This window comes from Peromyscus eremicus, chromosome X, assembly GCF_949786415.1.
Source record: "Peromyscus eremicus chromosome X, PerEre_H2_v1, whole genome shotgun sequence".
Taxonomy (NCBI): Eukaryota; Metazoa; Chordata; class Mammalia; order Rodentia; family Cricetidae; genus Peromyscus; species Peromyscus eremicus.
The window spans coordinates 32,850,807-32,872,547 of record NC_081439.1 but is presented as its reverse complement, the minus strand read 5'-3'; the positions used below and the strand labels follow the sequence as shown (position 1 = coordinate 32,872,547).

The window sequence follows — 21,741 nt, the reverse complement described above, 5'->3', positions numbered from 1 at the left end:
GCTTCTGTTGCTTCCCCTCACAGTTCTTGGCTGTTAGGTGTGTATGTGGCCATACTCAGCTTTGTACAAGGGTGTTGGGCAATTCAAACTCAGGCATTCATGCTTGCTCAGCAAGTGCTGTTCCCCACTGAGCGATCTCCCCAGTCTAGCTCAGTTTTACATACTTTCTTTCTGGGACTGATGGTGTAGAATTGCAATAAGAACTACTAGGGAAGCTAAGGCAGGAGAATCAGAAATTCAAGGGCAACATGGGCTACAGAGCAATTTCAAGGCCAGCTTGGGACAACTTAATGAGACCATCTCTAAAAATAAAAAAAAAAAAAAATGAAGACTAACTGGAGATATAGTCCAGTGGTAGAGCACTTGCCTAACCACTCAAAAAAATGTTTTACTCTTTTGATAAAAAAAAGTGCAAGGGCATTCTTCCTAAGTTTTCTTGGTCTTAACTTTGCTGCTGCATCCTCCTTTGGGTGGGTGCTTGGAAAACCTATGAAGTGGAATTCCTCCCATGGCTCCCTTCCAATGAATGATAGAGCCTGTTCACGTCTTAGATAATGATAGACAGCAGTTTGTCTCATGCTAGACATGATCTCTCCTCACTTAAACGGTTTCTTTTTTCCTTTCAAACAAGGAGAGACTAACAAGAAATCACAAACAAGAGTTCAGAGTTCCCACATATACCCTACCCAGATTCCTGTAATGATAATATCTTATATAAATAACTACAGTACACTATCAAAACCATGATGCTCTCTCTGGTATGATGGTATTAACTCGAGGCATCATTTGGGTGTTTCCAGTTTTTACATATTTTTTTGGGTATATATATATGGAATGATATGAACTTTTATCACAAGAGTATAAGGAAATTTTAAAATGATTTTTTCTCCATAGCAGGGATGATCTCAACTCTGATTGTACGTTAGAATCATAGAGGTGAGCTTCAAAAAAGTGGGCATGTGTGGGCCCCACTCTAGACTATGCTTCAGTCCAGCACTTTAGGTTTTAGTGTATTCACAAATCAATGCGTACTGGGGGCATGTTAAAATGCCTACTCTGATTTAGTAGTGTAAGTTGGGCCTGAGAGTTTTCATTACAAACAAGGTCTCACAAGATGGAGATGCTGCCAGTCTGTAGATCACATTTGGAGTAGGTCACCTAGTTTTATGCCACTGAGATGAAAATAAGTGAGTGTGAGGTCTTATGTAATATATTTGAATTACTCTGATGATTCTAACATGCAGCCACAGTTAACAGCTAGTTAGACATATGATAGAATTGGAAAGTCACCATTCCATCTTCTATTTAAATTATTCTCAGTCATTGCAGTCTCTTCTGATGAGCTATTCAACTACAAAAAAAACCCACCTTGAATAAACCCTTCTCTATCTGTAAATCATATTCTTCTGAAACCTAAGCATGTCCTGTGTGAACTCTCTTAACTTGCCTCTCTGCCACTTCAATTTCTGTTCTCTATGCAAAAGCCCACTTTGAGACCAAACAAGAAGGAGACACTTTACTATTGTTTTTGTGCTCAAACTCTATGAAAGAGATTGCTTATATTTACTATTTAGTCTCTTCTCATTCCATTGTCATTTGGTTGCCCCAACCACAAATACTAGAATGTTCTTTCTTTGGCACTTGACAAGATTCACTTCAGCTCCCATTCTGGTAGTCTGATGGTTTGAGTTTTTTCAACATGCTGATACCAAATCCATAATGATAGCTACATTTGCACCCATCATTCTCATTCGTGAAAATCAAATTCATGACCTTCCCTCTCTAAAAGGACAATTTCTTTCATTGGTTTACATTTTTTTTGTCTTTCTTAGTGTAGTTTATTCTCTCTTCTACATTCTCAAACTCTACAAATTCCTTCTCATGCACTTTGAAATAGGCTCTTTCCCGTGTATGAAAAAGGCCTTATTGACCCTATATGCTTTCTAACTTCAGCCACATCTTCCATCTATAAATAACTCTTTATATTTCTTGTCCCCAAGTAACAGTTGGAAAAGTAGCTCATGTTGGACATGGGAGCACATGTTTAAAATACCAGCACTGGGGAGGCTGATTGTGAGTTTGAGGCCAGTCTGGACTACATAGCAAGTGAGACCATGTTTACCCAAAAAGTAATCGATGCTTGCTACCTTTGCCCCTGCCCTTCCCACTCCCTTATAACACCACTCCAGGGTATACTCTATCTGTGTACTGATTTAAAACTCAAGAATGTTTTCTAAGGACACAAATTCATAGCTAACTTTCAGTCTTCATCTTCATCTTCATCTTTACTCTTAGCAGATATCCATAGTTGAATATTATTAATGCAAAGTCAAAAAAGGACTTCGAACATCTGAAATGGTTCAGCATATAGAAATTTCCATGGAGTTTCAGTAGGTTCTGTAAAAGTCTGGGCATGGTTTATTCACAGCCATACTTCCTACTATGTCCCTGGCCAACAAATGCATTCTGCAGACTTCTCTGAGATGTCACTGAAACTCTCCTTCACTTCTGTAATGAATTCCCTGACTCAACACTTTTTCCTCCTCTTATTTGTCTACCTAGCCTTTTGTTTCCCTCTAAGTAAATCTGCATTTGTTGATTTACAAATTTGGTTTTACTGAAAACAGTGACTCTGTAACCTCTGATCTTTTTATTGCCCACTAAATTCTTCATGACAATAAATTTGATTTCCACAGTTTGACTTCTCACCTTTAGGCTAACCTACCTCCAGTTCACATCAGCACCTGCCTTCCAATCTAGACCTAACTTTCCATCAGTCTCCTGAAGATTTGTAGATATAGGCTATCACAATGTTTTAACTGGAACATACTCAACAGCTGCATCATTCCCTCTAAACTGGTTATAACAACTGTTGTGTTGTGGTTAGTAGCACGGCCCTTTTTCCCTCTTTCTATTCACTCAAGCAGGATAGTTGCCAACTCAAATCATCCTTTTCTCTTGGTGTGTTCAAAGGTCCAGTGATCTGCAAGCCTCATTGATTCTATCTGCCTAATTATGGGCCTAGTAGATTTAGTGTCCATTCTGAAGTTCATTGATTCTCAGAGATGTTGATAGGGTCATAAAACAAAAACAAAAACAGCAACAACAACGAAAAACCAGAAAGTGTCCATATTAGACAAGTTTTACAAATGCTCAGCTGAACAGATTTAAATGGTTTTTGTTGTTATGGTTGGATTAATTTATTAATTTACTGTTGCTTTGCTTTATGTTTTTTTTTAACAGAAGAACTTTCTATAGTCTTTAAAATGGCTGTGTGTATTCATTATGAGAACCCCACTTGTTTTTCTAAGTTACTGGGCTGCAGAGCTTGGTTTTATTACAACACCAAAGGAAACTTTCCTAGAATACATTTTAGCAAATGCTGGCCTAAACTTATTTCTTCCTTCTATAGCTCCCCTAGCCTAAGCCTCTTGGTTTATAGATTTATGATGGTTTCCTGGGTAGAAGAGTGGTTCTCCTTATGTACAATATCTTAATTATCCTTTATAGCCTGTACCCCTATATAAAAGCTGTCATTATAAAAGTCTGATCCTTATACTTTCCAGAGCTGTAGGCATACTGCCGCTTACTTTGCCCATGCCATTTATATCCGTATTTTCTATCTGCTTATTTTATCTATCACTGACAGAATGAAGTTGTGGTTTCTAAGTATACTAATGAATTTATCTGCTTCTCTTTTCAGTTCTTTCATTTCTTGCCTTATGTATTTTGATGCCCTGTTGTTAGGTGTCTTTGCATTTTCTTTAGAACTGATCCCTTGATCACTATGCAATGCCCCTCCTTAATTTTAATAATTTTCCTAGTTCTGAAGTTACTTTTGTCTGAAATTCATAGATGTACTTGAGCTTTCTTTAGACTAGTACCAGCACCATATATCTTTCTCTATCTCTTTACTTTTACCTCTATGAATCTTTATTTTTAACACGGGTGTACTATAGACCACAAGGAGTCGGTTCCCTTTTGTTCATACTTCACTGGTAGTCACTGTCTTCTGCTTGACTGATTATATATACATATATATATATACATATATATATCACATTTATGCTGATTATTGATATGGTTGTACTAATATCTACAGCAATTTCAATTGTTCTTTTACATTTTATTTTTTTCCTACCTTCTTTGGTTTTAACTGAACTTTTTATCTTTTCTCTTAATCAACAATACTTCTTTAGTTGCTCTAACACTTACAGTGCACGTTTACGTCTAACCTAAGTTCACCTTTAAATAAAACTACACTGATTCCCATGTACTGCAGTTAAAACAGGGTACTCCCATTTCCTCTTAATCTATGTGACACAGTTGCCATTCATTTCACTTCTCTGTTATAATCATTCAAAACATTGTTATTGCTTTAAATGAAGAGGTTTTAAAGAACCATAATAAAACTGAAATATTTTGAATAATTTCATTTATTCCTTAACTCTTTTCTATATGTAAATCTGAGTTTCTGATTTTCCTTCAATGTGAACAACTTTTAACTTCTTGCAGGACAGGTCTGCAGGCAATGAATTCTCTCTGAGAAAGTCTCTACATCTCTTTTATCTTTAAGTATGACTTTGCTGGACACAGAATTTTAAGTAGGTGTGCTTTTATTTCTCCCTTCAATACTTTAGTTTACTCTGTTCTCATCTTGCTTTTGTCTTTTTCTGATAACTAATGCCATTATTTTTATTCCTCTTTGTCTTTGGTTTTCTGTAGTTTGAATATATTTTGCATAAGTGTGATTTGATGAATACATGTTCTTCTTGGTGTTCTCTGAGCTACATGGACCAGTGGTTTAGTGTATAACATTAATTTGGGGAGTGGGGTGGCCATGAATACTTCATTATGGCTACTGCTTCATTCTACTTTCTCTACTGGTATTCCAAATTTGTGTATGTTATACCTTTTTGATATTGTTCTGCAGTTGGATATTCTGTAAGAAGTTTTTTTTTATCATTTTCATTTTTTAACTCTTTATATTTCAATTTGTGGTGTTTCTACTGAACTAATTCAAGTTCACTGATTCTTTGTCTGTTATTTCTATTGATGATTTCATGTCATTCTTCAGTTCTGCCCCAGTGTTTCTTTTCTTTCTAGCATTTCTTTTTTTATTCCTCCAGAGAGTCCCCAACTAGCATTTTTTATTAATCTAGAGAATTCCCATCTCTGATCATATTGCCCATCTGTTCTTGAGTTGTCTTTTCCTACTAAAGTCCTTAACATATTAATTGTAGTTATTTTAACTTTTGTATGAAAATTCTGACATATGTTTTATACTGGTTTGATTCTGATGTTTCCTTTAGCTCCTCAGAGTAAAACATTTTTCATTGCTGGACATTATCGATTAATAGGATCTGAGATAATAGGCCTTCATAGTGAGAATTTATATTAACCTAGTTGCCAGGGGTCATTTTAATGTTCATTGTTGTTTGGGCTCCCAAAGTTTCAAATTCCCTGACTGTTTTTGTTTTTGTCTCTTTTTTGACTTTCGTCTTTCTTACATACATGTACCAAGACAGTTTGTGTCTTGTTGTTACTTTAACTACAATATATTGTTATTATATTGTAACATTGTCATATACTGGTAAAATATGAGAAGGGGAAATGCTTTATAATCTTGCAAGGAAATCTCAGTCTTTTAGTGGACTTGTGCCTGTGACCATGAGTATTTCTCCAGTGGTACAGACTACTTTATGAATCCCTGACTCATGTTGATTTAAGTAGGCTAAGAGAAGGCTTTGAAGGGGCTGTAGTACAGGAAAATCTAGGATAAAGTTTCAGAAATGTGCTTTTTCAATTTTTGCTCCAGAGAGGAGGTCTTTGCTAAGGCCAAGAGTAAATGTGTGTCTTAATGATCCAATTTTACATGGAACAAAATGGAGACTCCTAGAGAGTTTAAGCAACTTGGTCAAGGACCCTTCAACAGTTCACAGCCTTAAAACACAGACCTGTAGAGTTCTGAAGCACTGCTTATTCTACCCGGCCCAAATTGGAGCTTACTAAACTCCATCTGTCTCTAATAGCACTAAACTCCAACAGTAGTTAAAACCGAACATTCATTGTCAGGGTTCTCCATGTGGACAACTCACTTCTGGAAACTGACAAAAACCCTCTCCTTTACCAAACTCTAGCCAAGCTCCTGATGTTTCTTCCCAACTACATCATGGCTTTTGGACTTCCTTGTCTGTCTGTGAGTCAAATAATTTGAGCAGGAGTCCTGCCTAACCAGAACCCCTTCCCTCCTTTGTATTACACTAGTCATCTGACCAAATTCTTCATTTCCTGGATGCCCCCATATAATATCTAATCACTCTGGCCTGCCTCCCTCAAGAATCATGTCAGGTTGATGTAGGCAGAATCTCTTTATCCTTGATGTTTCTTAATAAGTTTCCATCCACCATTCCCCACCCTGTTCCTTAACTATAAATTACCACTTTTCCTTGTATTAATAATCAATCCTGATCTCTTTATCCTGCCACAGAATACTATATTAATCCTATACCTATTTCAATGGTTCTGACTGAGTAAGGTCTGTCTTATCATTTATTTAAACTAACAAATGTCTCTTGGTTTGCATACAAAATGAGCAGTTTCATTATGATATTTTCATACATGTATGTGATATACATATGCATTTTGGTCATACCCTGCATAACATTTATGTTACTACCATCTTCTCATGGTCTCCTTTCTTTCCACCAAATGATGGTTCCCAGTCTAGTTTCATGTAGTTCATATATAAAATTTAGATTCTGAGTGAAAATATGCAATTTTATCTTTTCCAATCTATCTTATTTCACCCAAAATGATTATTTCCAGTTGTATCCACTTTCCTGCAAATGACATAATTACATTTGTTTCTATCTACTTTAATATTCTTTAACAAGTGCTATGAGTAATATTTCTTCAGGACAACTACATAGCTGGGATCCTGTCTCAGAAACATAGCATGTAGTTATTATTATCTGTGCCTGCTGTGATCTGATTTGCTGTGATGGAATTTTCTATAAAGGCAAATGTCTTATAATCCAGCATAGAAAGTCTCTGGGAGAAAGGAAGCTTTGGTAACTGTAAATGTGATGCTTGTAATAAAAACATTCTCTGTCTCTCTGTGTCTCTGTCTCCCTATCCATCTTTCTCTCTCTCTCTCTCTCTCTCTCTCTCTCTCTCTCTCTCTCTCTCTCTCTCTCTCTCTTTCTCTCTCTCTGTAATTTCTTGCTGTCTCAGCTCAGTATTTTCTTTATACTGCTCAGCCCCTTGAGTCAACTTATACCACTTGGAGACAGGCAGCTGAGGAAATGTCTTGGTTTATGTTGCAAACCTCAACTATTTAGATTCAGATAGAACTCTTTGTACAATAGTTATTATAATATCATTCAGAATTCACCAATGAGTAGTAACACTTGTACTATGCTTGTATTTTTTGCCCAGTTTCTACAAGGCAAGAATACCATTTTGGAATTAATTATGGCAGCTAACTGCTGGGATGCATTATATCAGAGGTCTCAAAATATGGTCCCTGGACTAAGAGACACAGCACCACTTTGGGGAATTGGTAGAGATACAGTTTTAGGTTCTACTTCAGTCATACTGATGCAGAAAATCATGGTGGAACCCAGTCTACATTTATATAAGCCTTCTAGGCTCAAATTGGAGAGCTACTACTTTAGCATATAGAAGCAGTTAAAAAGCACACACAAAGACACAGCAAGGTGCCTCAGGCCCACTATGTGGTCAGCAGATCAGCATCAGCATCCCTGGGAATTTATGCAGCTACAGATTCCCAAGGACTTCAGAAGCACTTTAAAACTAGAGAAGCACGATTAACACTCACTTAACAATGACAACGGTTTTGTTTGAGAGCATAAGGCAGAGGAAACCAGGTAAGCAGATGTATCTTCATTGATGGATTTGTTTTGAAGCTAATTATTATTTCTTTTATAACCTATAAAAATAAATCTTGAAAAGGAGTGGGTGGTGAAATACACTGACCTAAATGATAAAAATCTTCAGTCAGCAAAATTTTCCAACAGTTCAGTTTCAAAAGAATTTTCAATTATCATTTGCCTGGTTCTCCTGATCTAGGGCAATTCTGACAACACTCTTTCTTTTGAAGTGCTTGCAGACCTACTTATGTGAGCAAGATTTCCCAGGGAAACACTGGAGTCATGTAAATTAAGCAAGAGAGAAGAGTTAGGAACTCTCTTACTTAAATTACTGGAGAATCCCCTTTCTTGTCAGGCTGCTAAGATTGGAAAGAGGGCTTGGAAACAGAGCCCACTACCTCCCAGAGACTGTTATGCCAATGGTATATCCCTGGGTAGGAACTGAAGACTTCCTTGTGTGCAAAGCTCCTATCAAGCATGAAGATGAGGAGTTCTGAGCCCTGAGAAACTACCTGGATGAATTGAAATTCCAAGCATCCTGCCCTATCTACAGTTCTGCCTGATTAAGAACTTGTGCAGATTTGCTGCTTGCTCAACAATAGGATGAATCTAATCATCTGTAATGACTCAGGTGGAGTCATTAGAGACCAACACATTGGCAGTCTGAGTATTGAGGATGTAGATCTAGCACCAATTATTGCCTGTTGGATCAAAAAAAAAAAAAACAACTATGCAATGTGTATTTACTCAACAGGCAATAATCGTGCTCAAAGAGCTGGCACATATGAGGAAATAACAGTCATTTTAAAAGCAAATAGTAATACAATCATACAACCTACAGAGAGATATGGTTATACAATGTTTTCACATGTTTATCTCATTGTAGCCTTACCTTAAATGGGTGAAAAAGATGCCATTGCACCCAGTGCAAATGAAAGAAGTTCAGTGGCTTGTCCAAAGTGTCAGTTTCTCTCTCTCTCTCTCTCTCTCTCCTCTCTCTCTCTCTCTCTCTCTCTCTCTCTCTCTCTCTCTCTCTCTCACACACACACACACACACTTTAGAAGAATGGGAGCTTAAACTTGACTTTCTTGATTCAAAATCATTCTATTTGTAACAGTGAAATCTAAAACATGTTCCTCAAAATGTAGTCTGCTGACCAACAGCATCAACATTGCCTGAGAGCTTGATGGAGATGCAGACTAAGGTGGACATGGTGGCTCAGACCTGTAATCACAGTATTTGTGAGGCTGAGGTAGAATCATTGCCTAGAGTCTGAAGTAACCTGGGTTAAAGTGAGAGACCTTGTCTAAAAAACAAAATCCCCCAGAAGAAAGAAAACAAACAAACAAACAAACAAAAATGCAGATTGCAAGTCCCACTCCAGAACCACTGAATCAGAATCTATAGTTTAAACCTATAGTTCAACAATAGTCCTAGGTGATGTGTGTATGCTGGTTAAAAAGTCCAAGTGCAATCAAGTAAACTTTACTCAGTCTATCACTTCCCCATATGCAATAAAATCACAAGAGCAAAACCAAAAACCAACAACTCAAACCTTGCAAATTAATGGATTAAATGTCTGTTTGAACAATGAAGTTGATAGCTGTAGAACAGAGAATGATTTTTTCCTTGAGACATTCCTAGAGAATTGACAAAACTTTGGCAGTAGTGACGGCAAGAGAGCATCATGGAATAGGCAAAAAGTATTTACTTCCAAAGCTAGGAAATTGAAAGTCTTACAGGTTTTATTCAATTCACAGGATACATGTTGATTTTTTGTAATGGTATCATTTCTTTCAAATTCCTCTTTGTGACCAATATTTTCTGTTGTCCTGATTCACTCACTCTTTTTTTTTTTTGGTTTTTCGAGACAGGGTTTCTCTGTGTAGCTTTGCGCCTTTCCTGGAACTCGCTTTGTAGACCAGGCTGGCCTCGAACTCACAGAGATCCGCCTGCCTCTGCCTCCCGAGTGCTGGGATTAAAGGCGTGCGCCACCACCGCCCGCCTGGCATGATTCACTCACTCTTAAGAGGAGTAGGAAGAAGTAACACAGAAATGCAGATCTCTGTAACAGCAACGCCATAACGAGGAAAATCACTTGTCTCAGATTTTGAAAAACAAACAAGTATTTTATGTTTGAATTTGAATATGGGAGTGGCCAATATTTTGAGTCTTACTCCAAGCAAAAACCGGATATGTCTAGAGTGAAGAGTTGACTTCCAGGATACTTGAAGAGAACTGCAGAGTGTTCTACCTCCTCCATGGGAATAAACTGTTTAGTGTGGAAGTTTATATCTTCCCAAACTGAGCACAAACCAGGGAGGTTGGTAAGGTGTTTGATTTTCTAAGGATTTCTCCTCACCAATCTCGAAATGGAGCAGATGCTTATCATCAAGTTTTGTCAAAGATGAAAACTGAAGAGACACCTAAAGAAATCATGTGAAAAAACTCTTTGACCTAAATAAATCAAGAAGAAAGAAGAGTACATTTTCCATCCTCTAAGTCAACAATTGCCAATAATTTAATTATTAAGTACTTGATTCACATGACACATTTTGCTAGGATCTAGGAGATATTTATCAGCATCCTAGAGAAAGTATCATGAAAATACAGAAAATTATGTACTACTCTCTACTTAGCATTAATGAAATATGAATGCCAGTGCAAGTCAAGCAGATTTAAGGACAAGAAGGAGCCATGAATCTGAGAAAGGCTCAGAAGTAGAAGATGTGAGAATCAGATCTTAAAGGGAGAAGGGCAATTCTAGGAAGAACAATAATAGATATGTTAAGATGCTGGATATGAGATGGAGGCCTGCAGACTTTTGAGTTCATAAGGAGTGGCTGGACATGAGCCATTTAAATGTGGAGGTTCAGCAACTAAAATCACATTATCTGGTTGTATCTAAGCCCTGCTTGGAATCATCTATTCAGAATCTGGTGGTTCTTAGAAAACTGAAGAATAAACAGATATGTTGTCTCAAGACTTTAAGCTTCATGAAGATGTTTAAGCTTCATGAAGATGAGCCTCATCTTACTTGAGTGAAAGGATGGGTATCATCTGGGAACTGGGACCCTAAGTGCTTAAATGCAAAACTCTGGCTAGATATAAGACCTTAGGACAGATGGTCTTTATGGTTCCAGCCATGTTCTCTCAGCTTACACTTGTCTCCACATGTCAAAGTCAATTAGTACAATCACCTGTGGTGCTTTATTGAGGATTTAAAATATCTAGAAGTGGGGGACAAATTCTGCATGTAGAAATGCCTATCATTTATTATTCCTATATGCAGCTGGAACTGGAGGATAAATAGGCAGCTTCTCATACACTTACTTCCAGTGTCTCCCTGAGTGGGCTAGTGAGAATTTGATCTGGGTGCCCACAGTGGACACTTGTTTGATAATGTCTCTCCTGGCTGGCTTCCTACTACTCCTTATATTTTGTTCCTACTACTCCCCTATCCCAAGATAAATAGCTTTAAACTAAAATGAATTCTCATCTTGACTGTTCTTAGAGCCCATGGTTTAAATCTAAAGTGAGAAGACTGAATAATTAGATTTTTGTTTTGAGATAGGGTCTCTAGATAGCCCTGGATATCCTGGAACTCACTATGTAGACTAGACTGTCCTTGAACTCACAGAGATGCACTTGCTACTGCCTCTGAGTGTTGGGGTTTAAGGCATGGGCCAACAATCCTGGATGACCAGTTACATTTTTAAAAATACCAAAAACAACCTTTTCTAGAGGATTTCTTAGAGAACACTAATATACAAATTAGCTTCACTAGTCCCTCATTGCCCCCTTTTGTTCAAAATATGAATTGTGAACTCAAAGGTACATACATTTATGATATATTTTTCAGTGCATCTTACATGAAATAACAACTAGTGTTGATTTTTCATTTTGTTTTGTTTCATTTTGTTTTTTAAAGGTTAGAGATTACTCACCTCCCCTGCTGGGTCATTAAATCAGTCCTGGCAGGATAACCTCCGTAGTTCTGTGGCCTTCTGGGTATGTGTGCAGAGAACACAGGCAGTGTCTGCAGACAGAGCCTGCTTGGCTGTGATATATTACCAAGCAGAGTGACAATCAAAGGTCTACTTTAAGCCTATCTCACTTCTCAGTCAGGGCTCATACTGAGCCCCCCAAATCAGGTAACAGATGGCGTATCCCACCAAGTCAAAGTTTATCAGCTCAGATTTCCCTAGCTTCTGTTCCAAGGGATGCTGCTACCTCAAGAAGAAAATAAATTGTTTCATTTGATTCCCTTCTTATTTATCATAAGGGCTCGCCAGTTAAATGCTGAATAGTTCTTTGAAGTTGTAGTCTGTCTTGCGGATCCTTAAAGGGTTCCATTTGGGAAGTTACTGAAAAAAATATTCATCCTTCCATGTGGAATCTATTAAGATCTTAGAATCATTAAAAAAATTAGGTTTTCTCTTTGGGATTATACTGAAATGTCAATTTAGGTTCATTATAATAACTGAAGTTTGTTCAAAATGCTTACCTGCATGAGGAGAGCAAATGATTGTTCTTAAAATCTTTGTTGGTTTCTTGAGACAGAGTCTCATGTACACTGGACTGAACCTCCAACTAACTCACCATGAGGCTGAAAATGACCATGAATGCCTTAACCTCCAGCCTCCACCTCCCAAGTATTAGAATAATAGGAATGAATCACCTTCTCTTGTAATGTTCTTCAAATTGAAATGAGAAAAGTAAGGTGGGTACTTGAGATACTAACTATTCAAATGCAGTTTACTTAAAAGTCAGACAACACAGAATGAGACTGTACTCAGGTTATTTGAGTGTACCTCTCATGAAATGAGAATCAAGTGTCTTCAGTCTCTTTTTTTCCCCTGGTACAAAAATAACATGTACAAGGCAATTTACTTACTGGACAATTGTAAAAATGCTGCTCTTTCAGGCTTGGGCTCAATTATTTTTCTTAGAATGTCTGCCACCTGGATAACTCATAGAAGGAACTGTACTACCCAGGGTGTCATAGTACCTGTCACCAAACAAGACACCCAGAGTTCCTAAGAGCAGATCCCTGAATCTCAGCAGAGTCTGATGAGATGACCTTTACAGTTCTTTCCAAACTCAAGGTTCGTTGATTGTATGTTCCTTGGATGAAGCTCTGCTTTTGTAGTTTTTGTAGAACAGCTGGAATAGGCAGCAAAGTGCTGCCTGCTTGTTTTCTTGACAGATTAACACTCACAGTGGGGTCTTACACACACTCAGAAAAATCCTGTTCTAAGTGGGCAAGTGCTATAGATTGAAGCTTCAGGCACACTGATAATGGGCACTTTACTATCTGCCAAGTCCCAAAGGCTGGTATCAAGTCAGCAGCTTGCTATTTAAGAAGTTAGACTACATTCGGTCCCTTGGTTCCTCTTCAGCAGGTATGATTAGACTATAAGGGAAAAAGTTATGGGAGAGGGCAGGCTAACCACATCTTGGGAAGATTACACTGGAAAATCTGCTGTCTGCCCAATTGTGCAAGAGCACCAGCTCACACATCAGAACATTGGTCCCCAATGTTCAGTAAGACTTTAGGGTATGAACTTCTCTTTGATTTTTTTTCCTATTAATCAGTATAGCTGAAAAAAGTCTCAATAAATGCAAACACATAAAGAAGAGGACTTTGCTAACTTGACACGACTGTCATTTGCAGCCAGATAATACCTTGTTTGGAGGGCTGTTACATGGGGCATTATAGAATGCTGTGCAGTGTCTCTGGCCTCTATCCACTAAATATCAATAGCACAATGTCTTCACCATCATTATGACAATAACAAAACAACAACAAATAATAATGATATCACTAGATTTTGCTGTTCCCTGGTGGGGGCACGGTTATCTCCAGTTGAAAAATACTGCTTTATGAGTTATTTTAATAATAATGACATCATGAAATGACCCCAATACTGGACTTTTAGAATACTATGTAGGAACTTTATATGTAAATAATCAGATGGTAAATAGTTTAAGCATAACAGACCCAAACAGTCCCTGGTGTATATTTTGTTCTGTTGAAAACATTTTAAGTGTGAAAACTATTTAGCTAAAAATTAGATTATAATTTCTTCTGGCAATTTCAATAAGCTGTAATCTTCATCTAGATACTGTTTTTTTAATTACCATAAGCTAGCAGTTGTGTTGCCCTTCTCAGAATGCCTGAATCAAATAACTCTAAGTTAAATTCTATTAATCTTGTTTGCAATTTAATTCTATCAAATGTACTTAAACATGAACAGCTTAAATAAAATGGAAACTCAATATTTGAGCCAAATGAGATTCCCTAGTAAATGAAAAACCACATCCTTAGTGAGAGGATATGTCCTTTCTCTGGTATGGAATTAAATATCCTGTGGGGTTTCTTTGAGGATATATATATATTACAAAGGAAATTCTCCTAATCAATTTGAAAGCCAAAATATGTTTTGATATGACTGCAGAGGTTATTAAGGACAGAAACTTGATGTTTACTTGGGAACTGCCTATAAAGTTATAAAAATTGAAATGCCATTTTGAAGTTACATTTCAAGGTAGCCTTTATGGATTTTTCTTTACCTATTGCATAAATGCTTTACTAAGTGAGAAAGGGTCTATTCACCAAGTATTTATTGAGTAACAAGTATCTGCCAGGGGCTGTAGGTGACCTAGGATAGAATGTGCCTGGACTCTGCCAGAGAACAAGCACTTTATCAGGAAAACACTCATGTTTGTCTTTCATGTTTTAATATATTGATAATGAAAAACAATGTATTGCTTTGGGTGTTTGGAAGATATATATATGTGTGTGTGTGTGTGTGTGTGTGTGTGTGTGTGTGTGTGTGTGTAATAGAAAATTATCCAATTAGAGTGACAGTATAAGAGAGGATATAAATTAGACTTTGGTCAAATATATTTCATTTGGGTAATTTAAAAATGTTGATTTAAAATCATTAAAGTAGTTTATCATATGAAAGACAGTGGACTGGAAGGCAATATCATGAAAAGAACACTAGGATATAGTTCAAATTGGTGTTCCAGTTCTGTCTTTGTATTTGTTTCATGGATAAGTCAGTTAACTTCTAAAGAGTACCCTGTCTTCCTGTAAGATGTGGTAGAGGCACTACCTCAATGTATCTAAACATAGGATATGCTTATAACTTGTAAGTGGGGCAAAGATGATAAGAACATAAGAACGTTCTGAGGACTCAGCTATACTAATTCTTCTCTCTACATGGATGATTCCAGGATAAATCCAGTATTTCCTTGGCTATAGCCTGGATTAATTAACAATGGGATGTCCTTACATTTCTTCTTATATAATCATGAAAATATTTATCCAAAAAGTCCGTGAAGCCCTACTTTGAAACTGGCTGATATGGTCATTGTTGTTTTTCTGTTAAAAGGATAAGGAGCTAAATGTAATTGTGTAGTAAAATAAAGACTTTTGAAGATCAGTGTTTATTTAAAGGGGTTCAAAAATGAACTGCTGAGGCCTCCTTAACATCACTGGACTCTATCCACTTCTGCCTAAACTCATAAACTTGCCTTGCAGCCTTCAGAGGCTGCTGGAGAGAGTCACCTCCTACACAGTATGGGGTCGAATTCTTTACTACACAGTAGAGTAACATAATCACATCATTTGCACAAATTTGAGAAAGCACCTTTGAACCAGGATTAATGAGATTTTCAAACAGACTTTTCCCTGTTATTCTCCTAATTACATTTTTAAAAGTCAACCTTTTTTTGTCATAACTACCTTCAGTCTATTTTTCTCCTTTTTTTCTTTTCTTTTCTCTTTTTATTTTTCTTCAGAAATTAAGTGTCCTAATACATGAAGAACAATATCCTTATTGAATGGTATTATGTAGAGAAAAAACATTATGCTTGAAGTACCTTATGCAGCCCCTACAAGTTGCTTCCTGCAGTTTGGCAATACCCAGAAAACTCAAGCCCTGCTCCAGCTCTGCCTACTCATTTAACTTCAAATGAGATGCTATAAAATGCACAGAGGCTGTTAGTGTATAATGTTAAATGTCTGTGGTACTGTCCTTGATGCTAATAACAAAGTATGGGGATTACACTAGCAGTAACAGGGACAGTAACACTTTCACTCCCAATACCTTTTGAAAAGGACAAGTCATCATGTCTCTAAGTAGAAAAAACCGGTGGGGGGAGTGCTCACTCCCACACTTTACATTGCCATGACTACTGAAGAGCCATTTTCCTATCCCCCTGCTCCATACCAACCAAAAATAGGGGTTGAGTAGAGTATATAAAGAATTAAATGGATATCCAATTTAAAAATCAAAGGCAATTCCCTATGTTTCATAAGTATGCGTTGTTATAAGCTGTACCAATTGATTTGACTAGAGAGCCATCATCTGGAAATGAGTTTCTGACCATCATTTGGCTTTGCTTTGTTTTTACCCATATACCTAAACCATGAAAAAAATCATCCCATTTTTTAGAAACAGTCCACTGACTTCAAGACTGTCCTTTGACATGTAGGCAAATCCAGCCTGTTTCTCTCCAGTTCCAGCCTTCTTATAATATGCTTTTTGGTTTGTTTTGAACCAGTCAACAGCAAACAGAAAGAATATAATTGCAAAACATCTGATATGCCTGTTGATGATGTCTCATTAACCTTGACGTGAATGTAACCGGTGACTGCCTGTCACAGTGGCATGGTGGTTTGTTAGAGAGGGAGAAAAAAGCCAACAGAAACACCTCGGTGGGGGGAATCCAAGGAGAAACACAACTTAGTAGACCATCTATAAAAAAATGAAGTATTTCCGACTGGCCAGACTTGCTACATTCTAGTTTCCTTAAGCCTGTGATAGTTTTACTACACACATTCTTGAAAAAACATTGCTAACTGTATTTTTCTGTATCACAATATATGCTCTGAAGTATTGAAAAACAAAAAAAGGAAGCCCACTTTGATGTTTAAAAACAACCTCTGAGAAAAACAAACATCTCAGGACTAATGTTAATAAGGTTCTGCAATAACTGAATATGTGCAATGATTTGTGTGCCATTAGAAATACCACAGTCCACTGGATGTGAGAATGTTCCAGTGCCAGTCAGTCCCCAGCCAGATCCCCCTCTTTACTAATTGCTGGTGAATAGCGTGTCAACAAACAGAGAGGGAAATTATAGAGGAAAATGAGCTTGTCTCTAGGGACACATGGTTACCTGGAGAGGAAGAGACAGAGTAAAGAGTTCCCCAGGCTCGGTAGCAGACTCCCTTTGGCAGAAGGAAGAATCTAACCTTCCACTATTCCCAGAGACCCCACAGGAAACCAGCACTTTCCATCATCTCTCTGGCATCTCAGCTGGGACTGGTTCCTGTCTGCCCTCCAGAGAGCAGAAGCTGAAGTAAACAAACCTCATAGTCTCCACCTAGATTCAGATGAAATGTTCTCACTTTTATTATATTTTTCTTTTTTTGCTCGCATGGTCTCTCCACTTTTCCCTTTCTAGTCTTCACTCATCAGCTTTCCTTAGGAACTTCTTGAAAGTTATCACCATTAACCTCACTTTTCACATCAAATTCCCACCTCCGGGCTGATGGCACAACCAGTTTCTGTTATGTGTTCCTGTGATGTTCTCAGAGCCACATCCCGGCTCCTGATTTCTGGCCTCTGGATCTGCCCCTCACCCACGCGTTCAAATAAACCCAAATAAAAGTATATCAACCTTTTCTCTCTTTTCCCAAAGAAGTTGTATTTAAGTGGATTGAAAGTACTATGAAAGATGAAATAACTGAATTGCCAGCACCATTTCCCACTCTCAAATACATAAATGGCTACCTTGCTCCGGGAGGAGCGGGCTGGTGGCTGCCCCGGTCCTCACCAGAGACTGCACTTTTGGTTGGTTGAGGGTGGGTGTTATTTTCCTTAGCATGCCAACTCACATTCCTCTGTCCCTTACATACAACCCACACCAACCTTTCCCAAAGCACTTTGCGGGGGGGGCTAGAGGAAGAGAGGTGAAAATGAGGATAGGGGAACGGTGTCTCTGAACCTCACCTCCCTCCTCCTGCATAGTATTTTGTTCTCAAGCAGCGGGACTTTCTTGAATGTATTCTCTTGTTCCGCTTCTTCTTGGCCCAGTTAACCCAAAGCTTCCCTGCCCCCAAGCCCACTGCGACCAAAACAAGCGCACTGACTAAAGCACTGTGGCCGCCGCCGCCCCAACTGTTGCAGCAGCTGCGGGGTGACAGCAGAGGCAGTAAGGGCAGGGCCCGGCCCGGACCCGGACCCGGACACTCCCTACCTTGGAGCCTGAGAGACTCCAGGCTGCCCAGGGGCGCGAAGTGCAGGGGAGCCCCTGTGGCAGCCACCGCCTGGGATAGGAGAGGCGGCTTTCTCAGCCGGGACCCCCGCGCGGAGCCTGCCCGGTCGCCGCAGCCGCGCCGCCAGGGGCTGCCTGCACCCGCCCCGCTCTCACCTTTAAGATCAGGTCCGTGTGATGCTGGTCCAGCATGTTGGCTTTCTGGAAGGAGGTGACGATGACCCGGCCGTAGCGCCCAGGGGTCTGCAGGTCCGAGTAGAGCCGGTGCTTGGAGCGGTTGACCGGGAAGAGGCTGTTGACTAGGTTGCGCTCGATCTTGGCTAGGCTGTGCTGGGGCGCCAGCAGGTGCTCCACGCTCTCTTCGACCTGGTAGCGGCTGAAGCTGGCGCCGAGCAGGATGGAGATGAGCACCGGCGCCGAAGCGAAGAAGACCGGGTGACTGGCAATGAAGTGGCCAAGCCGGGAGAAACACGTCCTCAAGCCCCTGTGCAGAACCTGCCGCAGCATCCTAGAGCAGAGCGGGCGCGGGAGGAGGGCGAGGCGCACGCTCGGCGCGGGCTCGGGCGACGGCGGCGGCGGCGGCGGCGGTGGTGGTGGTGGTGGCGCCCGCGGCGGCGGCGGCGACGGCGGCGGAGGCAAGACCCTGAGCTCTCCTGGAGCGGCGGCACCACCATCGGGGAGTCCCGCGCCGCGTCTCGGGAGGGTCCCCTCCGGCTGGAGACACGCCCTCCTGCCCGCAGCCGCGCCTGCCCGGAGAGCCCCCCAGCTTGGCGGTCTCCGCGCCGCCCCCACCCCGCCCTACCCGGGGCGCCCTCCCCACCCTTTGCCGCCTCCCGGCCTGGGGGGCGACACGCTACACTGCCGCGTCCCCGCTCAGCGCGGGCGGGGCTGGGAGCGGCCCCCGCGGCGCGTCATGACCCCACTCACCCGATCCCCGAAGCCAACGACGGGATGGCGCGGGGAGCGGCGGCGGCGGTGGCGCTAGCGCCGGGAGACTCTGTGCGCCAGCCTGGAACACGAGGACGGAGAATTCCAGGCTACACCCAGTCCCCTCCTCTCAGCGCGCTCCCCCTCCCCCGGCTCGGCGGGCCAAGCGCACCCCACCCCCTGGCCTCCTCCCGGGAGACTCGGAGATAAATAAAGAGATGGCCCGAATTTTTCAAACAAAAAAAGTAAAAGAGTTCTCCCGTTAGGGGGTAGAATGGGGGCGTCGGGCAGACCCGCTTCGAGCCAAGTCTCTCCAGACGAGGAAAGAAGCAGGCTGAGAACTGCGTGCGCCCCAGCTCTTGCCAGGCTCAGGTGGTGGCGCGCACTGGCTGTTGCCGAGAGGGGGTGGGGAACCGAGACGCTCCAGCGTGGAAATCACGCCTCCTACCAAGTAAGAGCCATTTAAGATCGCCCCAACACTGCAGCTCCCAGGGGCACCACAGGGGACCAGTGTGCGTCTGGAGTCCGTCCACCCCAAATGTGTCTGAGGACAATCTTTCTCCTGAGCCCCAAATTGGGTCGTTCCAGAGTAGACTGAACTGGACAGTTCTGCTGCACGTCCCTCCACCACCCTCCTCACCCCGTTCCCCAATAAAAAAAAAGTGCTGATAATGACACTCAGTCAGTCCGTGGAGTCTGTGGCCAGACTCCCCTATCTCCATCCTGCCTCTTTTTTCTCCTTCTCCTCCTCCTCCTCTCTCTGTCGTCACTGGCAGGTCTGGGGGATCTGGTGCAGCGGAGCTGGTGCGGGCGCCCCTGAGGGTGTAGATTGTTTAGGGAAGGCTGGTCAGGAGTCAGTACTTAACCCCCTTCTCTCCCTAACTCCATCTGCTCCTCCTCCACACACGACAATGTGAGAGTAGGGGGACCCTTATCTCAGACCAGGAGATATACTAGTCTCTGAGTATGTCGAGCCACAGGGGGCGCGGGGGAGCCCGAGGGGCTCTGAAGGCTTGGCAAAGTTGGGCTTGTGCGTGTGCGCGCCAGCCGTGAGCTAGCTGGCAGCCACTGTGGTTCCCCTCACACTTCCCCTGGGGAGATTTCCCCGAGAAGGCGGGCGCCGGCTTCGGCCTGGGATAGACCTGCGGCGGCAGGAACGGCCACGCACAGGTACAATTTAGCGCATTTCTTTGCGCACTCTAAGCCCCGGGGTCTGTCCATGCAGACTGAGTGGGATCCACCGAGTCTGGGTCACTGAGGCGCCCTGTCCCGCCAGGTTGGGGGTGGGAACCAGAGCACAAAGAGGGGTCCTAATGTTCAGAGCTCCAACAGCTTGGTCTGCCCACCCCAAACCTCTGGTTGGTCTGCTCGACCTCTAAGTGCCAAGGGTCGAATGGGAAGTGTCGGTGGCGGGAGGCGCGGTCCCTTGAGTGTGGCACATACTACTGAGCATGGGCATGCATATTAATCAAAGCTGAGGGAAGAGGGAATAGTGGGGGAGGAGGAAGAGGAGGAGGGAGATTGGGAGAGGGAGGGAGGGAGGGAATAAGGGAGAGGGAGAGGGAGGGAGGGAGCGAGGGAGGGAGGGAGAAAGGGGGAGAGAGAGAGAGAGAGAGAGAGAGAGAGAGAGAGAGAGAGAGAGAGAGAGAGAGAGAGAGAGAGTCAGACAGAGAGACAGAGACAGACAAGCCAGCCCTCGGCAGGAGGGGGAGAACGCGATTGATAGAGGCGTTTTCCTAACATTCCCATCCTCCTAGACTCCCCGACACCAATGGTCCCTTTACTTCTCAAACTGAACTTGAGAACTTGCACGTTGGAGATAGGAAGTCCTGGAACTGGGAATCTTTTTTTTTTTTTTTTTTTTTTTAATTTTCCCGTTCTTTTCCCTATACCACATCTACGATCCTTCAGCAATGCCTGCAAAGGCTAATCTGTCCACCCTGGGGACAGACACACTTGTCCATTTCGGCCTGAGCTTGCTTCCTAGGTCCTTCCACCTGTCTCTTGCTGGTTTCTCTCTGCCAGTCCGGCTTTTTGCCAAACAGCTCTCTTTTCGAAGGCTCCTCTGGAGTCCCGCAGCTTCCAGCCCACATCCCCCTTGCACTCTATATTGCCCTTCTTAGGAAGGACGTACGGAGCCCGGCTAGAAATTCCCCTGCCACATTCCGTTTGTGCCCTTCCCCCAGCATCTTAATTTCTGCTCTCTGAGATGCTGCTGCTCTGCAGCGCTTTGCTGATTCACGATGATCGCGGAGGGAAAAGCCTCATTGACTTGTGCCCCTGCAAGCGCTGAGGTAGCACGAGTTGCAGCAAGGGCACCAGCGTTGGAACAACCCCCCCCAACACACACATACATACAAAAGCAGTTGAGGTGCTAAAAGGCTGGGTGGCTGCTCTGAGTACTCAGTCCGGTAAAGAAAACGAGAGAAGGGTGCAGGATGAGGGTGGCAGCGGGAAATATTGTGAACCCAGCTCATTTCCACTAAGCTAGTCGCAGGTGGTGGGTGGGCACCTGTCAGGAGGCTTAACATCTGTCTCTGTTCCACAAATCCTGGTACCAGCCCTGGGACAAAAGTAAGAGAACAGAAATCAACACACAGGTCTACTTGGCAACCTTTAACA

The 21,741-nt window shown here is 41.7% G+C and overlaps 1 protein-coding gene across 1 annotated transcript in view; it reads right to left on the bottom strand.

Moving 5' to 3' along the window:
- The window catches only part of Ptchd1 (patched domain containing 1), a 54,186-nt gene extending 35,487 nt beyond the window's left edge, over positions 1-18,699 (bottom strand). The window contains exon 1 of the mRNA XM_059251337.1: positions 18,349-18,699. Coding sequence (XP_059107320.1) covers positions 18,349-18,699 — 351 coding nt within the window. The remainder of the gene's footprint in view (positions 1-18,348) is intronic.
- Between the last annotated feature and the right edge of the window lie 3,042 nt (positions 18,700-21,741).